Below are 19386 nucleotides of genomic sequence, written 5' to 3' on the forward strand. Positions count from 1 at the left end.
AGAGTTTCATCTATGCTGATGATCCTGCCATCACCGCTCAAGGAAGGAGCCTTGAAATGGTTGAGCAGAAGATCTCCAAAGCTTGAGGTGCTCTTACTCCCTATTACATGGAAAACAAGCTTGCTCCATCAATGTTCAACATCTACACAAATGACCAGCCACCGCTAGAAGGGACAGAGAGTTTCATCTATGCTGACGATTGTGCCATCACCACCCAAGGAGGGAACTTTGAAATGGTTGACCTGGAAAGTATCCAAAATGAATACTTTCCATGTCAGTAGGGAAAGAAAGTCTTCTTCTGGCCAAAAGGATGGACTAAATGGATCAAGAGTTCCCTTCCAACCTTATTTTTCTATAACTTACCTTTATAGTTTCTGACTTGCTCTGCAAATCCAGTGCTTAACTTTCAGATTCCAGTTGAAAGCAACAAAGGCGAAACAGATGCCACTCGTATTTTTTTCAACCACCTTTATTCGCGCATCTGAAGATGAACCCAATATATACAGATTGTTTAAAATGTATACAATGTAATAATATACATAAGGTTTAATATATATATTTATAATATATATATATTCACACATTGATACACGGATCCTTTTGCTTTCCTTTGGGAGCAAGGAAGGGAAAAGGAGGAAATAGGATATAAAGCCTGGCCACTCCAGAACCGGCAAGAGCACACCAATTCCTATGGGTTCTTCTTTGAAAACAAAAAGCAAGAATTCGAGGTTTTCTTGCTTCCTAGGAACAAAAAAGGAGTTTGGAATCTGAAAAGGAGTCCTACAAATCCACAAGAGGTTTCGAAGGAGAAGGAGCTTAGAAAACAAGGCCTGCATCCGGCTTCACGGAGGAGCAGAGGAGGTTTGCAAAGAGATATGAAATTAGGGAGCGACGCCATTCCAGAGAGTCCGGTTTCCACCCAAAACGGATACTTTCCAGGTCAGTAGGGAAAGAAAATCCATTCCATGTTTTCCTCAGTGCTGAATTCAAGCCACAACATTGGAGAGCTTTATACTCAAAGATGGGGAAAGATCTGAAAGTTGAAGGAGTCCAGTTTCCCCCCAAAAAAGATACCTTCCATGTCGGTAGGGAAAGGGAATCCACTCCATGTTTTCCTTGCTGTTGAATTTACGTCAGGACCTCAGAGAGCTCTATATCTTGATGTGAATTTAAGCCAGGACCTCGGAGAGCTCTATACTCAAAGATGGGGAAAGATCCAAAAGTGGAAGGAGTCCAGTTTCCCCAAAAAAAGATACCTTCCAGGTCAGTAGGGAAAAGGAATCCAATCCAGGTTTACCTCAGGGCTGAATTCAAGCCACGACATTGGAGAGCTTTATACCCAAAGATGGGGAAAGATCTGAAAGTGGAAGGAGTCAATTTTTCCCAAAAACAGATACCTTCAAGGTCAGTAGGGAAAGGGAATCCACTCCATGTTTTCCTCAGTGCTGAATTCAAGCCATGACCTTGGAGAGCTCTATACTCAAAGATGGGGGGAAATCTGAAAGTGGAAGGAGTCAATTTTCCCCAAAAACAGATACCTTCAAGGTCAGTAGGGAAAGGGAATCCACTCCATGTTTTCCTTGATGTTGAATTTAAGCCAGGACCTCAGAGAGCTCTATATCCTGATGTGAATTTAAGCCAGGACCTCAGAGAGCTCTATACCCAAAGATGGGGGAAGATCCAAAAGTGGAAGGAGTCCATTTCCCCCCAAAAAAGATACCTTCCAGGTCGGTAGGAAAAGGGAATCCACTCCATGTTTTCCTTGATGTTGAATTTAAGCCAGGACCTTGGAGAGCTCTATACCCAAAGATGGGGGGAAATCTGAAAGTGGAAAGAGTCAATTTTCCCCAAAAACAGATACCTTCCAGGTCGGTAGGGAAAGGGAATCCACTCCATGTTTTCCTTGATGTTGAATTTAAGCCAGAACCTCAGAGAGCTCTATATCCTGATGTGAATTTAAGCCAGGACCTCGGAGAGCTCTATATCCAAAGATGGGGGAAGATCCAAAAGTGGAAGGAGTCCATTTTCCCCCAAAAAAGATACCTTCCAGGTCGGTAGGAAAAGGGAATCCACTCCATGTTTTCCTCACCGTTGAATTTAAGCCAGGACCTCAGAGAGCTCTATATCCTGATGTGAATTTAAGCCAGGACCTCGGAGAGCTCTATATCCAAAGATGGAGGAAGATCCAAAAGTGGAAGGAGTCCATTTCCCCCCCAAAAAGATACCTTCCAGGTCGGTAGGAAAAGGGAATCCACTCCATGTTTTCCTTGATATTGAATTTAAGCCAGGACCTCAGAGAGCTCTATATCCTGATGTGAATTTAAGCCAGGACCTTGGAGAGCTCTATACCCAAAGATGGAGGAAGATCTGAAAGTGGAAGGAGCACATTTCCCCCCCCCCCAAAAAAAAGATACCTTCTATGTCAGTAGGGAAAAGGAATCCATTCCATGTTTTCCTCAGGGCTGAATTCAAGCCACGACATTGGAGAGCTCTATACCCAAAGATGGGGAAAGATCTGAAAGCGGAAGGAGTCCAGTTTCCCCCCAAAAAAGATACCTTCCATGTCGGTAGGGAAAGGGAATCCATTCCATGTTTTCCTCACCATTGACTTTAAGCCAGGACCTCAGAGAGCTCTATATCCTGATGTGAATTTAAGCCAGGACCTCGGAGAGCTCTATACCCAAAGATGGAGGAACATCTGAAAGTGGAAAGAGTCCATTTCCCCCCCCCCCCAAAAAAGATACCTTCCATGTCAGTAGGAAAAAGGAATCCACTCCATGTTTTCCTCAGGGCTGAATTCAAGCCATGACCTTGGAGAGCTCTATACCCAAAGATGGGGGGAAATCTGAAAGTGGAAAGAGTCAATTTTCCCCAAAAACAGATACCTTCCAGGTTGGTAGGGAAAGGGAATCCACTCCATGTTTTCCTCGCCGTTGAATTTAAGCCAGGACCTCAGAGAGCTCTATATCTTGATGTGAATTTAAGATAGGACCTCGGAGAGCTCTATACCCAAAGATGGAGGAAGATCTGAAAGCGGAAGGAGTTCATTTCTCCCCCAAAAAAGATACCTTCCATGTCAGTAGGGAAAGGGAATCCACTCCATGTTTTCCTCGCCATTGAATTTAAGCCAGGACCTCAGAAAGCCCTATATCTTGATGTGAATTTAAGCCAGGACCTCGGTGAGCTCTGTACCTAAAGATGGGGGAAGATTCAAAAGTGGAAGGAGTCCATTCCCCCCCCCCCAAAAAAAGATACCTTCCATGTCGGTAGGAAAAGAGAATCCACTCCATGTTTTCCTTGATGTTGAATTTAAGCCAGGACCTCAGAGAGCTCTATATCCTGATGTGAATTTAAGCCAGTACCTTGGAGAGCTCTATACCCAAAGATGGAGGAAGATCTGAAAGTGGAAGGAGCCCATTTCCCCCCCCCCCAAAAAAAAGATACCTTCTATGTCAGTAGGGAAAAGGAATCCATTCCATGTTTTCCTCAGGGCTGAATTCAAGTCAGGACATTGGAGAGCTCTATATCCAAAGATGGGGAAAGATCTGAAAGTGGAAGGAGTCCATTTCCCCCCAAAAAAGATACCTTCCAGGTCGGTAGGAAAAGGGAATCCACTCCATGTTTTCCTTGATGTTGAATTTAAGCCAGGACCTCAGAGAGCTCTATACCCAAAGATGGAGGAAGATCTGAAAGTGGAAGGAGCCCATTCCCCCCCCCCAAAAAAGATACCTTCTATGTCAGTAGGGAAAAGGAATCCATTCCATGTTTTCCTCAGGGCTGAATTCAAGCCAGGACATTGGAGAGCTCTATATCCAAAGATGGGGAAAGATCTGAAAGTGGAAGGAGTCCAGTTTCCCCCCAAAAAGATACTTTCCATGTCAGTAGGGAAAGGGAATCCACTCCATGTTTTCCTCACCGTTGAATTTAAGCCAGGACCTCAGAGAGCTCCATATCCTGATGTGAATTTAAGCCAGGACCTCGGAGAGCTCTATAACCAAAGATGGGGGAAGATCCAAAAGTGGAAGGAGTCCAGTTCCCCCAAAAAGATACCTTCCAGGTCAGTAGGGAAAAGGAATCCATTCCATGTTTTCCTCAGGGCTGAATTCAAGTCAGGACATTGGAGAGCTCTATATCCAAAGATGGGGAAAGATCTGAAAGTGGAAGGAGTCAATTTTCCCCCAAAAAAGATACCTTCCAGGTCGGTAGGAAAAGGGAATCCACTCCATGTTTTCTTTGATGTTGAATTTAAGCCAGGACCTCAGAGAGCTCTATACCCAAAGATGGAGGAAGATCAGAAAGTGGAAGGAGCCCATCCCCCCCCCCCCCCCAAAAAAGATACCTTCTATGTCAGTAGGGAAAAGGAATCCATTCCATGTTTTCCTCAGGGCTGAATTCAAGCCAGGACATTGGAGAGCTCTATATCCAAAGATGGGGAAAGATCTGAAAGTGGAAGGAGTCCAGTTTCCCCCCAAAAAGATACTTTCCATGTCAGTAGGGAAAGGGAATCCACTCCATGTTTTCCTCACCGTTGAATTTAAGCCAGGACCTCAGAGAGCTCCATATCCTGATGTGAATTTAAGCCAGGACCTCGGAGAGCTCTATACCCAAAGATGGGGGAAGATCCAAAAGTGGAAGGAGTCCAGTTTCCCCCAAAAAGATACCTTCCAGGTCAGTAGGGAAAAGGAATCCATTCCATGTTTTCCTCAGGGTTGGATTCAATTCAGGACCTTGGAGATCTCTATATCCAAAGAGGGTGAAAGATCTGAATGTGGAAGGAGTCCATTTCCCCCCAAAAAAGATACCTTCCATGTCAGTAGGGAAAAGGAATCCACTCCATGTTTTCCTCAGGGCTGAATTCAAGTCAGGACCTTGGAGAGCTCTATACCCAAAGATGGAGGAAGATCTGAAAGTTGAAGGAGTCCATTTCCCCCAAAAAAAGATACCTTCCATGTCAGTAGAGAAAAGGAAGACACTCCATGTTTTCCTCAGGGCTGAATTCAAGTCAGGACCTTGGAGAGCTCTGTATCCAAAGAGGGTGAAAGATCTGAAAGTGGAAGGAGTCCATTTCCCCCCAAAAAAGATACCTTCCATGTCAGTAGGGAAAAGGAATCCACTCCCATGTTTTCCTCAGGGCTGAATTCAAGTCAGGACCTTGGAGAGCTCTGTATCCAAAGAGGGTGAAAGATCTGAAAGTGGAAGGAGTCCATTTCCCCCCAAAAAAGATACCTTCCATGTCAGTAGGTAAAGGGAATCCACTCCATGTTTTCCACCAGACTGTGCTGCTCTGCAAAAAGCCTGGCATGGACTCCCTACTCACCTGGAAACAAGGCCTTTGTGTGTTGCAACTGTCCAGACGGGTAGAGGAGGATGGCATATGCTATAGGATCAAAGGCACCTGCCACATGAGCAGGGTGCTGTCTGTCTCGCTGTTGGCTGGCAGCTTCCCACTGGGGTTGACATTGCGGTATCCCCTCCCGCCAGACACCACGGCTAATGAGGAGATCTCCTTCCGGTGGGCCTCCCGGGCACACGGCCGGCTCCGCACCCAGACGTCCGGGTCATCGGCCATTTCGTAGACGGAGCCGTCCTCCTCAGTGTGCTCGGCGGGGGTTCCTGGGCCCGGAGAGGCTTCCCGAATCGAGAGTCGCTGTCCCGGGAGGTGGGTGGTGGAGCGGAGGCGGTACTGCAGGAGGACCCCCTTCTTCCTCGGTCCCCTTGATAAATGGTGGCTCTCGGTCCCCTCGGACCCCTCCGCTTCCTCCTCCGAAGGGGCCTCGGCTGCTGGGTCCTCCTCCTCCTTGTCGCTCTTCAAGATGTCCGGCGCTAAGGTGCTGAGGGCCACCGCCAGGAACTCCACGGGACCACAGTGGCCATTGAGGGAGACCATGCCTTTCCCTGCAGGAAGAGGAAATGGGCTATAGGCACATCAAGGGGATCAATTGTAGAGGCAAGATGGCAAAGCAAGTGTCTGATGCAACAAGAAATGTGTGCAACCAAATCAGCTGAGTCAGAAAGTTACACTGGATAGACTGCATCAGCTGATTCCGAAAATTATACTGGATAGATCACATCAGTTGAGTCAGAAAATGACACTAGATAGACTACTTCAGCTGAGTCAGTAAATTACATTGGATAGATCACATCAATTGCATTGGACAGAAGTCAGCTGATTCAGAAAATTGCACTTGATAGATCACATCAGTTGAGTCAGAAAATTACACTGGATAGACTACATCAGCCGATCCAGAAAATTGTGTTGGATAGAGCACCTCAGCTGAGTCAGTAAATTGCATTGGATAGACCACATCAGCCGATTCAGAAAATTGCACTGGATAGATCACATCAATTGAGTCAGAAAATTACACTGGATAGACAACATCAGCCGATTTAGAAAATTGCATTGGATAGAGCACTTCAGCTGATTCAGAAAATCGCACTGGATAGAACACATCAGTTGAGTAAGTAAATTGCATTGAATAGACCACCTCAGCTGAGTCAGTAAACTGCATTGGATAGACCACATCAGCTGATTCAGAAAATTGCACTGGACAGACCACCTCAGCTGAGTAAGTAAACTGCATTGGATAGACTACATCAGCTGATTCTGAAAATTGCATTGGATAGACCACATCAGCTGAGTATGAAAATTGCATTGGATAGACCACATCAGTTGAGTCAGAAAATTACACTGGATAGAGCACATCAGCTGAGTCTGAAAATTGCATTGGATAGACCACCTCAGCTGAGTCAGTAAATTGCATTGAATAGACCACATCAGTTGAGTCAGAAAATTACACTGGATAGATCACATCAGCTGATTCAGAAAATTGCATTGGATAGACCGCATCAGTTGAGTCAGAAAATTACACTGGATAGACTACATCAGCTGATTCAGAAAATTGCATTGGATAGAGCACATCAGCTGATTCAGAAAATTGCACTGGATAGATCACATCAATTGAGTCAGAAAATTGAACTGGATAGACTACATCAGCCGATTCAGAAAATTACACTGGATAGACTACATCAGCCGATCCAGAAAATTGCATTGGATAGATCACCTCAGCTGAGTCAGTCAATTGCATTGGATAGACCACATCAGCTGATTCAACAAGGGAGCCAATGGCCCTCCTGTGATTGGCTGCGGAGGCTCACCTGTGATTTTGGGGATGCCTTCCAATCGGGGAACGGGGAGCAGGACCAGGATGCCCAAATCGGTGCCAACCCAGAGGAGGCCCTGGCAAATGAGGAGGCTGGTGACACGGACGTTCTTCTGACCTGCGGAAACAGAGGAATCATCGAATTTTACGACGATTTCCGATCTATTCGCACATGCCTTATACGAACTATAGTCCGAAAAAAATCCGATTTTCGCTTACTTCCAGCAAACTGCTTTTGCAACAACAAACGGAGATTTTCGCATAGTTTTCGAACGAAATCTAGGCCTCGGGTTCCCAAAATGTATTGACGGAATGGCGGAGAAGCCTGTCCTCTCGGATCTGATGGCATTTCCATCGATTTCCGGGCCCGGGATTTAATTAGGAGGTCTATCTCGCGCAATTAGCGGAGCCGGGCGATGATGCGGCTGGGAGAAGGGACTCCGGAGGAGGAGGAGAGAAGAAAGGCATCTCTTTCGTGGCTCAATCGACGCGCGGCGGAAAGCTAATGAAAAACCGCAGACCTTTCCTTGTTGATTAGAAAAGTTGTTTCTTCCCCGCTAATAAACACACAGTTTATGGCCCTGGAGGGATAATCGAGGGGGAAACGTGTTAATAGAAATGCAAAGGAGTCCAACGAAGGAGGAGAAGAAGATGAAAAACATTGTGTGATTCAAAGGAACAACGAGAGAAGAGGGTCGGGGCTTTCCGGAGATCTTAGGAAACTGGCTTGTTCAGTAGACTCTCCTCCAGAGTTCCATTTTGGCTTGAAGCCTTAGCATTGAACGGACCTTCGTAACTTCTCAACAGATGGCAGTACTGGTATGAGGAAGGTCCTGGCTTGTGCAGTAGACTCTCCTCTACAGTTCCATTTAGTACTGGTATGCGGCAGGTACTGGCTTGTTCAGTAGACTCTCCTCTACAGTTCCATTTTGGCTTGAAGCCTTAGCATTGAATGGACCTTCGTAACTCCTCAACAGATGGCAGTACTGGTATGAGGCAGGTCCTGGCATATTCAGTAGACTCTCCTCTACAGTTCCATTTAGTACTGGTATGCGGCAGGTACTGGCTTGTTCAGTAGACTCTCCTCTACAGTTCCATTTTGGCTTGAAGCCTTAGCATTGAACGGACCTTCGTAATTCATCAACAGATGACAATACTGGTATTCGGCTGGATTGTTCAGTAGACTCTCCTCTACAGTTCCATTTTGGCTTGAAGCCTTAGCATTGAACAGACCTTCGTAACTGCTCAACAGATGGTGGTACTGGTATGCACCAGGTATTCAGTAGACTCTCCTCTACAGTTCCATTTCGATGGGAAGCCTTAGCATTGAACAGACATACGTAATTCCTCAACAGATGACAGTACTGGTATTCGGCTGGCTTGTTCAGTAGACTCTCCTCTACAGTTCCATTTTGGTTGGCTGCCTTAGCATTGAACGGACCTTCGTAATGCCTCAACTGGTATGCAGCAGGTGCTGGCTTGTTCGGTAGACTCTCCTCTACAGTTCCATTTTGGCAGGAAGCCTTAGCATTGAACGGAGCTTCGTAATTCCTCAACAGATGGCAGTACTGGTATGCGGTAGGTACTGGCTTGTTCAGTAGACTCTCCTCTACAGTTCCATTTTGGCGGGAAGCCTTAGCATTGAACGGACCTTCGTAACTCCTCAACAGATGACAGTACTGGTATTCAGTTGGCTTGTTCAGTAGACTCTCCTCTACAGTTCCATTTTGGCTTGAAGCCTTAGCATTGAACAGACCTTCGTAACTGCTCAACAGATGGCAGTACTAGTATGCATCAGGTACTGGCTTGTTCAGCAGACTCTCCTCTACAGTTTCATTTGGGCTGGAAGCCTTAGCATTGAACGGATCGTCATAACTGCTCAACAGATGGTGGTACTGGTATGCACCAGGTATTCAGTAGACTCTCCTCTACAGTTCCATTTTGGTTGGCTGCGTTAGCATTGAACGGACCTTCATAACGCCTCAACTGGTATGCAGCAGGTGCTGGCTTGTTCGGTAGACTCTCCTCTACAGTTCCATTTTGGCAGGAAGCCTTAACATTGAATGGACCTTTGTAACTCCTCAACAGATGGCAGTACTGGTATGTGGCAGGTACTGGCTTGTTCGGTAGACTCTCCTCTACAGTTCCATTTTGGCTGGATGCCTTAGCATTGAATGGACCTTCGTAACTGCTCAACAGATGGCAGTACTGGTATGCGGCAGGTACTGGCTTGTTCAGTAGACTCTCCTCTACAGTTCCATTTTAGCAGGAAGCCTTAGCATTGAATGGACTTCGTAACTCCTCAACAGATGGCAGTACTGGTATGCAGTAGGTACTGGCTTGTTCAGTAGACTTTCCTCTAGTGCCATCTTGGCTGGAAGCCTTAGTATTGAACAGACCTTCGTAACTCCTCAACAGATGGCAGTACTGGTATGCACCAGGTATTCAGTAGACTCTCCTCTACAGTTCCATTTTGGCAGGAAGCCTTAGCATTGAACGGATCTTTGTAATTCATCAACAGATGACAGTACTGGTATTCGGCTGGCTTGTTCAGTACACTCTCCTCTACAGTTCCATTTAGGCTGGAAGCCTTAGCATTGAATGAACCTTCGTAACTCCTGAACAGATGACAGTACTGGTATGCATCAGGTACTGGCTTGTTCAGTAGACTCTCCTCTACAGTTCCATTTTGGCTGGATACCTTAGCATTGAATGGACATTCGTAACTGCTCAACAGATGACAGTACTGGTATTCAGCTGGCTTGTTCAGTAGACTCTCCTCTACAGTTCCATTTTGGCAGGAAGCCTTAGCATTGAACGGCACTTCGTAACTCCTCAACAGATGGCAGTACTGGTATGCGGCAGGTACTGGCTTGTTCGGTAGACTCACAGATTAAAAACAAAACAAAACAAAACACAGATTTTGCAAACTTGGTAGTTGGTTAAATGTCCTTTGACCAGTATCTGGCCACTTGGAGTGCCTCTGGTGTTGCCGCAAGAAGGTCCTCCATTGTGCATGTGGCAGGGCTCAGGGTACATTGCAGCAGGTGGTCAGTGGTTTGCTCCTCTCCGCACTCGCATGCCGTGGATTCCACCCTGTAGCCCCATTTCTTAAGGTTGGTTCTGCATCTCGTGGTGCCCGAGCGCAGTCTGTTCAGCGCCTTCCAAGTCGCCCAGTCTTCTGTGTGCCCAGGGGGGAGACGCTCATCTGGTATCACCCATGGATTGAGGTGCTGAGTTTGGGCCTGCCACTTTTGGACTCTCGCTTGCTGAGGCGTTCCAGCGAGTGTTTCTGTAGAGCTAAGAAAACTATGTCTTGATTTAAGTCGTTGACGTGCTGGCTGATACCCAAACAGGGGATGAGCTGGAGATGTCTCTGCCTTGGTCCTTTCACTATTGGTTGCTACTTCCCGGCGGATGTCAGGTGGTGCAATACCGGCTAAGCAGTGTAATTTCTTCAGTGGTGTGGGGCGCAGACGGAAAGACCACATGCGCAGTATGGAAGCGCTGTCTTTGTCAAACCAGGCCTCCAAGTCAGCAGTGCCCACAACACTGAAGAGAACAATATCGAGGTTCTAACAGTAGAGCTTAATAACATCACCATCACCTCTGTGTACAAGCCCCCAAATGAAGAGTTCTGCTTCTCCTCCCCTGAGAACTTTGACAGGCACCAAAGGGCGGTAGTAATTGGTGACTTCAACAGCCATAGCCATGTATGGGGCTATGCTCAAGAGGACAGAAATGGAGAGGCTGTCCCCTCCTGGTCTGAACTGCACAAACTAGAACTCATCCATGATAGCAAGCTCCCACTGTCCTACAACAGCGGGAGATGGCACCGAGGTTATAACCCAGATCTCTTATTTATTTATTTATTGACAAGCTGGAATGTGTCCAGAGGAGGGCGACTAAAATGATCAAGGGTCTGGAGAACAAGCCCTATGAGGAGCGGCTTAGGGAACTGGGCATGTTTAGCCTGAAGAAGAGAAGGCTGAGAGGAGATATGATAGCCATGTATAAATATGTGAGAGGAAGCCACAGGGAGGAGGGAGCAAGCTTGTTTTCTGCTTCCTTGGAGACTAGGACGCGGAACAATGGCTTCAAACTACAAGAGAGGAGATTCCATCTGAACATGAGGAAGAACTTCCTGACTGTGAGAGCCGTTCAGCAGTGGAACTCTCTGCCCCGGAGTGTGGTGGAGGCTCCTTCTTTGGAAGCTTTTAAGCAGAGGCTGGATGGCCATTTGTCAGGGGTGATTTGAATGCAATATTCCTGCTTCTTGGCAGAATGGGGTTGGACTGGATGGCCCATGAGGTCTCTTCCAACTCTTTGATTCTATGATTCTATGATTCTATTTATTTGCTTTATTTTTATACCGCATTTTTCAGCCTAATTCGGCGACTCAGTGCGGTTTACAATGCAATTTATATAACAATAACAATTAGTTAAAACACAACATACACGACAGACAATACAAGACAACACAACATAGTCATCAACGCCTCAGTAAAAATCAGATTCCGTTCTCATAATCCTTCTACCATTCCTTTGTTCATTTATACCATCTTCATGAGTTCAGTTGCCTTGTTGACCGAATGCCTGTTCATAGAGCCACGTTTTGACCTTCCTCTGGAACTCCAGCAACGAAGGGGCCTGCCTGATGTCTACGGGTAGGGCATTCCATAGCCGAGGGGCCACCACCGAGAAGGCCCTGTCCCTCGTTCCCGCAAGCCGCGCCTGCGACGCAGGCGGGACCGAGAGCAGGGCCTCCCCGGACGATCTTAACGTCCTCGTCGGTTCATAGGTGGAGATGCGTTCGGAGAGGTAAGCAGGGCCAGAACCGTTTAGGGCTTTATAGGCTAAAGCCAGCACCTTGAATTGTGCCCGGTAGCGGATTGGCAGCCAGTGGAGCTGGCTCAGCAGAGGAGTGGTATGCTCCCTGAGTGCCGCTCCCGTTAGTAACCTGGCCGCCGAGCGCTGGACCATCTTAAGCTTCCGGGCAGTCTTCAAGGGCAACCCCACGTAGAGCGCGTTGCAGTAATCAATCCGGGATGTAACCAGAGCGTGGACTACCATGGCCAAGTCAGACTTCCCAAGGTACGGGCGCAACTGGCGCACAAGTTTGAGTTGTGCAAATGCTCCCCTGGATACCGCCGAAACTTGGGGTTCCAAGCTTAGCGAAGAGTCCAGGATCACACCCAAGCTGCGAACCTGCGTCTTCAGGGGGAGTGTAACCCCGTCTAACACAGGCTGTAACCCTATACCCTTATTTGTGAGCGACAGCATCGTACAGCAATGCACCAAATCAGTGGGACCACCAATCCCAAACACACAGCACCAACCTATAGTATGCCAACTGTTCCCAACTGTTCCCAACTATAGTATGCCAACTGTTCCCAACTAAATCAGGAAGTTTGATTTAAACGAAGATTCAACTTCAGAAAGGCAGATTGGACTAAATTTTCAGACATGTTAGATGACATGATCACATCAGTCACGCCAACCCCTGAGAAATACGAGCACTTTATTGAACTCGTGAAAACTTGTTCACGGGCCTTGATACCGAGAGGCTGCAGAACCCACTACCTCCAGGGCATTACTCCTGAAACAGCTGCCTCGTTGGAAAACTATTACAGGCTCCACAAAGAAGACCCATTTAGTGAGCAAACGCTTCAGGCAGCGCAGAGCATTGTGTCCTCCATCTCTGAAGCCAAGAAAGAACAGTGGATCAAGCTGATCACAGAGGTCGACATGGGCAGGAGCAGCCAGAAGGTGTGGAGGCTGCTGAGAAGGTTGAGCAATGACCCCTCACAAACTAATACTAATGGCGGACGCAATTGCGCAATATGATAAAAAAACCCTCCAAATGGGACAGGAGGAACTTCTGAAGCTTCCCTCTCCCTCTGTTGTTGACTGTTGGTGTGATAAAACAAACAACAACTATATTATATTATATTATTATATATTATATTGTATTATTATAATATTATTATATTATATATTATTATATTATATTATTGTATATTATAATTATCATAATATATTATTATATATTATATTACATATTATATTATATATAATATATATATTATTATTATATTATATTATTATAACATTATTATATTATTGTACATTGTATTATTATATATTATATTATGTTATTATTATATTATTATATTATATATTATTATATTATATTATTGTATATTATAATTATCATAATATATTATTATATATTATATTACATATTATATTATATATATATAATATATATATTATATTATATTATTATAACATTATTATATTATATTATTGTACATTATATTATTATATATTATATTACATATTATATTATATATATATAATATATATATTATTGTATTGTCGAAGGCTTTCATGGCCGGAATCACTCAGTTCTTGTGAGTTTTTTCGGGCTATATGGCCATGTTCTAGAGGCATTTCTCCTGACGTTTCGCCTGCATCTATGACAGGCATCCTCAGAGGTCTGCTGGAGCTGGGGAAAAAGGGGTTTATATATCTGTGGACTGACCAGGGTGAGACAAAAGGCTTTTGTAAGTTGGGCTAGGTGTGAATCTTTTCAACTGACCACCTTGATTAGCATACAATGGGCTGACTGTGCCTGGAGCAAACTCTTAATGAAAGGTGCTTAGATGTCCCTGCCTGTTTTTCTCTCTTGTTTTTATTATTATTATATTATATTATTATAACATTATTATATTATATTATTGTACATTATATTGTTATATATTATATTATTATCATATTATTATATTATATATTATTATATTATATTATTATAATATTATAATATATTGTATTATATATTATATATTATTATTCAGTTCTTGTGGGTTTTTTCGGGCTATATGGCCATGTTCTAGAGGCATTTCTCCTGACGTTTCGCCTGCATCTATGGCAAGCATCCTCAGAGGTGAGGACCTCACCTCTGAGGATGCTTGCCATAGATGCAGGCGAAACGTCAGGAGATAATGCCTCTAGAACATGGCCATATAGCCCGAAAAAACCCACAAGAACTGAGTGATTCCGGCCATGAAAGCCTTCGACAATACATTATATATTATTATATTATATTACGAAAATAATTACGAAATAATTACGAAAACTGGAAAAATTATTTCGATTCTTAATTACTCCTCACACTATTCCAAAATGGCTCAATATCGGATCGTAAGCTAATTTAAATACGAATTAATAACGAATTATGAAATTAACGAACGAAACTGCCCAAGCCTAACTAATACCCATGCCAACATAAAGGCAGACCAGATAGCACACCAACTCTTGAAGAATGGGAAACCCAACTTTGCCACCAAAGTAGGAAAGAAACCAATAGCCAGACAACCAGAGATCGAGAACAACAACCTCCATGAACCCTTTACATCTACTGAATTGGACATGGCTCTCAACAAATGCAAGAATGGCAAAGCAGCTGGCTTGGAAGATCTACGGATGGAGCAAATCAAGAACTTTGGTCCAAAAGCAAGGCGCTGGCTGCTGGAGCTGATGAACAACATAATAATAATACTGTGATTACTATTATTATTATTGCCACTATAATCGTAGATGTTTCCTAGATGTGCCCGTTAGTAACGACTCCCTGGAACAGGTAATATCTCCCCAGGTATGTAGATTATAAAGTCCTTCCTGTATTTAAAATGCTATTTAAATATTGTATTATTATTCAGACTCATTATTATTGCTATCTTTGCAGGGCAGCGGTTGACGGATTCCAGGGCAGCAAGCCTTCAATGACTTCGAACGTGTATTATATTGGTAACGAGCCCAAGCAGCCAATTAAGGAAGTCTGAGTTGATTAAGCTTATGTTTCCGTCGATTAAATCTGCATATATTTGCATATGAAGAGGATGCGGTTTGAAACTAAAATAATCCTCCGATCAGAGGGGAAACTTGTTCCGATCTATATCCAATCGTACACGCACACAGGCCCATTGACAACATATACTGGTATGCGGTAGGTACTGGCTTGTTCAGTAGACTCTCCTCTACAGTTCCATTCAGTACTGGTATGTGGCAGGTACTGGCTTGTTCAGCAGACTCTCCTCTACAGTTCCATTTGGGCTGAAAGCCTTACCATTGAACGGACCTTCGTAACTCTTCAACAGATGGCAGTACTGGTATGCAGCAGGTACTGGCTTGTTCAGCAGACTCTCCTCTATAGTTCCATTTTGACAGGAAGCCTTAGCATTGAACGGACCTTTGTAACTCCTCAACAGATGGCAGTACTGGTATGCGGCAAGTACTGGCTTGTTCAGTAGACGCTCCTCTATAGTTCCATTTTGGCAGGAAGGCTTAGCATTGAGCAGACCTTCGTAACTTCTGAACAGATGGCAGTATTGGTATGTGGCAGGTACTGGCTTGTTTGGTAGACTCCCCTCTACAGTTCCATTTTGGCAGGAAGCCTTAGCATTGAATGGACCTTCATAACTCCTCAACAGATAGCAGTACTGGTATGCATCAGGTACTGGCTTGTTCAGTAGACTCTCCTCTACACTTCCATTTTGCCGGGAAGCCTTAGCATTGAACGGTTGTGTTGTGCAAAGTATGGAACCCTGCACAGACGGTCGATCAATGCGACTTAAAAAACTTGCAGTCATTGAATTCTTGACAGCAGAGTCTCAGTCTGAATAGTCCCAGATCTGTAGTCCTGCCCACAACCTCAAACAACATAGAGTTCAGGGGAAACTGCATACTAAATCATATACAGTAGAGTCTTGCTTATCCAACCATCGCTTATCCGACATTCCGTCTTGCTGACTGCTGATGAGAACAACACTTCTAAAATGGAGTCTCAGTCTGAATAGTCCCAGATCTGTAGTCTTGCCCACAACCTCAAACAACATAGAGTTCAGGGGAAACTGCACACTAAATCATATACAGTAGAGTCTCGCTTATCCAACCATCGCTTATCCGACATTCCGTCTTGCTAACTGCTGATGAGAACAACACTTCTAAAATGGAGTCTCAGTCTGAATAGTCCCAGATCCGGTAATAATAATAATAATAATATTGTTAATATTATTAAGGTTTATTATTATTATTTTTATTGTTGTTGTTATTATTATTATTATTATTATTATTATTATTATTCTGCTTTGAGTTCCTTTTGTGGAAAGAAAAAACAGGGTATAAATAAACATAAACATAAAGATAAAGGAATGTCAGATAAGCGAAGGTTGGATAAGCGAGACTCTACTGTATATGATTTAGTATGCAGTTTTCCCTGGACTCCATGTTGTTTGAGGTTGTGGCAGGACTACAGATCTGGGACTATTCAGACTAAGACTCCATTTTAGAAGTGTTGTTCTCAACAGAACTCAGCAAGACGGAATATCGGATAAGCGAAGGTTGGATAAGTAAGACTCTACTGTAGTAGTAGTAATAATAATAATAATAATAATAATAATAAACCTTAATAAAAATAACAATATTATTATTATTATTATTATTGCTACTACTACTACTACTACTACAGTGGAGTCTTGCTTATCCAACCATCGCTTATCCGACATTCCGTCTTGCTGACTGCTGATGAGAACAACACTTCTAAAATGGAGTCTCAGTCTGAATAGTCCCAGATCTGTAGCCCTGTCCACAACCTCAAACAACATAAAGTTCAGAGAAAACTGCATACTAAATCATATACAGTAGAGTCTTGCTTATCCAACCATCGCTTATCCGACATTCCGTCTTGCTGACTGCTGATGAGAACAACACTTCTAAAATGGAGTCTCAGTCTGAATAGTCCCAGATCCGGTAATAATAATAATAATATTGTTAATATTATTAAGGTTTATTATTATTATTATTATTATTATTATTATTATTATTATTTATTCTGCTTTGAGTTCCTTTTGTGGAAAGAAAAAACAGGGTATAAATAAACATAAACATAAAGATAAAGGAATGTCGGATAAGTGAAGGTTGGATAAGCGAGACTCTACTGTATATGATTTAGTATGCAGTTTTCCTTGAACTCTCTGTTGTTTGAGGTTGTGGGCAGGACTACAGATCTGGGACTATTCAGACTGAAACTGCATTTTAGAAGTGTTGTTCTCATCAGAAGCAGTACAGAAGGACAGAATGTCGGATAAGCGAAAGTTGGATAAGCGAGACTCTACTGTATATGATTTAGTATGCAGTTTTCCCTGGACTCTATGTTATTTGAGGTTGTGGGCAGGACTACAGATCTTAGAAGTGTTGTTCTCATCAGAAGTCAGCAAGATGGAATATCGGATAAGCGAAGGTTGGATAAACAAGACTCTACTGTAGTAGTAGTAGTAGTAATAATAATAATAATAATAATAATAATAATAATAAAAATAAACCATAACAATAATAATAATATTACTACTACTACTACAGTAGAGTCTTGCTTATCCAACCTTCGACTATCTGACATTCCGTCTTGCTGACTGCTGATGAGAACAACACTTCTAAAATGGAGTCTCAGTCTGATCAGTCCCAGATCTGTAGTCCTGCCCACAACCTCAAACAACATGTCCTGCCCACATATACAGTAGAGTCCTGCTTATCCAACTTTTGCTTATCTGACAGTTCAGGGAAAACTGCATACTAAATCATATACAGTAGAGTCTTACTTATCCAACCTTCACTTATCCGACATTCCGTCTTGCTGACTGCTGATGAGAACAACACTTCTAAAATGGAGTCTCGGTCTGAATAGTCCCAGATCCAGTAATAATAATAAAGTTATTATTATTATTATTATTATTATTATTATTATTATTATTATTATTCTGCTTTGAGTTCCTTTTGTGGAAAGAAAAAGCAGGGTATAAATAAACATAAACATAAATATGAAGATAAAGAAACATCGGATAAGCGAAGGTTGGATAAGTGAGATTCTACTGTATATGATTTAGTATGCAGTTTTCCCTGGACTCCATATTGTTTGAGGTTGTGGGCAGGACTACAGATCTGGGACTATTCAGACTGAGACTCCATTTTAAAAGTGTTGTTCTCATCAGAAGCAGTACAGTTTAGAAGTCAGCAGGATGGAATGTCAGATAAGCAAAAGTTGGATAAGCGGAACTCTACTGTATATATGGGCAAGACTACAGACCGTGTGACCAGATCTGGGACTATTCAGACTGAGACTCCATTTTAGAAGTGTTGTTCTCATCAGAAGCAGTACATAAGGACGGAATGTCGGATAAGAGAAGCTCGGATAAGCGAAACTCTACTGTATATGATTTAGTATGCAGTTTTCCCTGGACTCTATGTTGTTTGAGGTTGTGGGCAGGACTGCAGATCTGGGACTATTCAGACTGAGACTCCATTTTAGTAGTGTTGTTCTCATCAGAAGTCAGCAAGAGGCGACAGGCATTAAATACACAGCTTTTGGAGTGTATTTAATGCCTGTCGCCCCTTGATATAAGTAACCTCTAAAAATAAGCCCCATAATTTGTTTTGTCTCCGAAGGAAGAGAAGAAAGACGAGGGAAAAGGGAGAGAGGGAGAACCTAATGGCGAATAAATATTTTACGGCCTCGATTTAACGCTCGCGGTGTCGGAACTCGCCCGGGCCATTTATCTGCGAATATACAAATTTTTTAAAAGGCCGGGTCCCTTCGTTTGGGCGCAAAAGGCTTTATTAATGGCCTGTCTGCTTTAAAAGGACGAGAAAAGCTTGAGCTAAAAGGAGAGAAATGCATTAATACCCAAATACACCAGGCAGGAAGGAAGAAAGGAAGGCGACGATAAATTTCTTAAACGTGCAAGGGAAAAAAAAGAAAGAAAAAAGTTTAACCCACTTTATAAAACTAATGCATTTAAGGGCTAATTACACAATTACTCTGTCTTGCTGCTGGAAGATCTAAAAAGCTGGCAGAGAAGCGGATGAGTCAGAAACGGAGAGATGAATGGAGATTACGTCGACCGGCCCTTTAATATTTTTTTTTGGCTTCGAAATCAAGACAGAGAAAAAGGAACTTTTGCAAGGCTCTCGTTGGGGAAAAGCTGGGATTTTTCCACACTTTTTGTCTCCAAAGAAGGAATAGAAAGGAAGTCCTTCCCATTATTATTATTATTATTATTATTATTATTATTATTATTAGTTATTTCAAAGTCGGTTTGTAATTTAGGACTTACTTTACGCAAAATTCACCCTGAATTTTCTTTGCAGAGTGTAGAAATCAAAATACTTA

General features: G+C 43.3%; 1 protein-coding gene and 1 long non-coding RNA gene across 20 annotated transcripts in view; both read right to left on the reverse strand.

Moving 5' to 3' along the window:
• Positions 1–451: 451 nt before the first annotated feature.
• Positions 452–4307, reverse strand: LOC137097759 (uncharacterized). The gene is made up of 2 exons (XR_010910414.1): positions 3730–4307; positions 452–3585 (listed from the first exon to the last, which is right to left on the reverse strand). It is a non-coding gene; the product is annotated as an uncharacterized lncRNA (long non-coding RNA).
• Positions 4308–4327: 20 nt separating this feature from the next.
• Positions 4328–19386, reverse strand: part of ARHGEF10L (Rho guanine nucleotide exchange factor 10 like) — a 151265-nt gene continuing 136206 nt past the window's right edge. For all 19 annotated transcript variants that reach the window (XM_067472737.1, XM_067472734.1, XM_067472735.1 and 16 more), the window contains 2 exons: positions 7156–7278; positions 4328–5895 (listed from right to left, as the gene is read on the reverse strand). In XM_067472737.1, coding sequence (XP_067328838.1) covers positions 5378–5895; positions 7156–7278 — 641 coding nt within the window. In that variant the 3' untranslated portion in view covers positions 4328–5377. The remainder of the gene's footprint in view (positions 5896–7155; positions 7279–19386) is intronic.

The sequence above is a fragment of the Anolis sagrei genome, chromosome 13 (assembly GCF_037176765.1).
Source record: "Anolis sagrei isolate rAnoSag1 chromosome 13, rAnoSag1.mat, whole genome shotgun sequence".
In the NCBI taxonomy this organism is placed as follows: Eukaryota; Metazoa; Chordata; class Lepidosauria; order Squamata; family Dactyloidae; genus Anolis; species Anolis sagrei.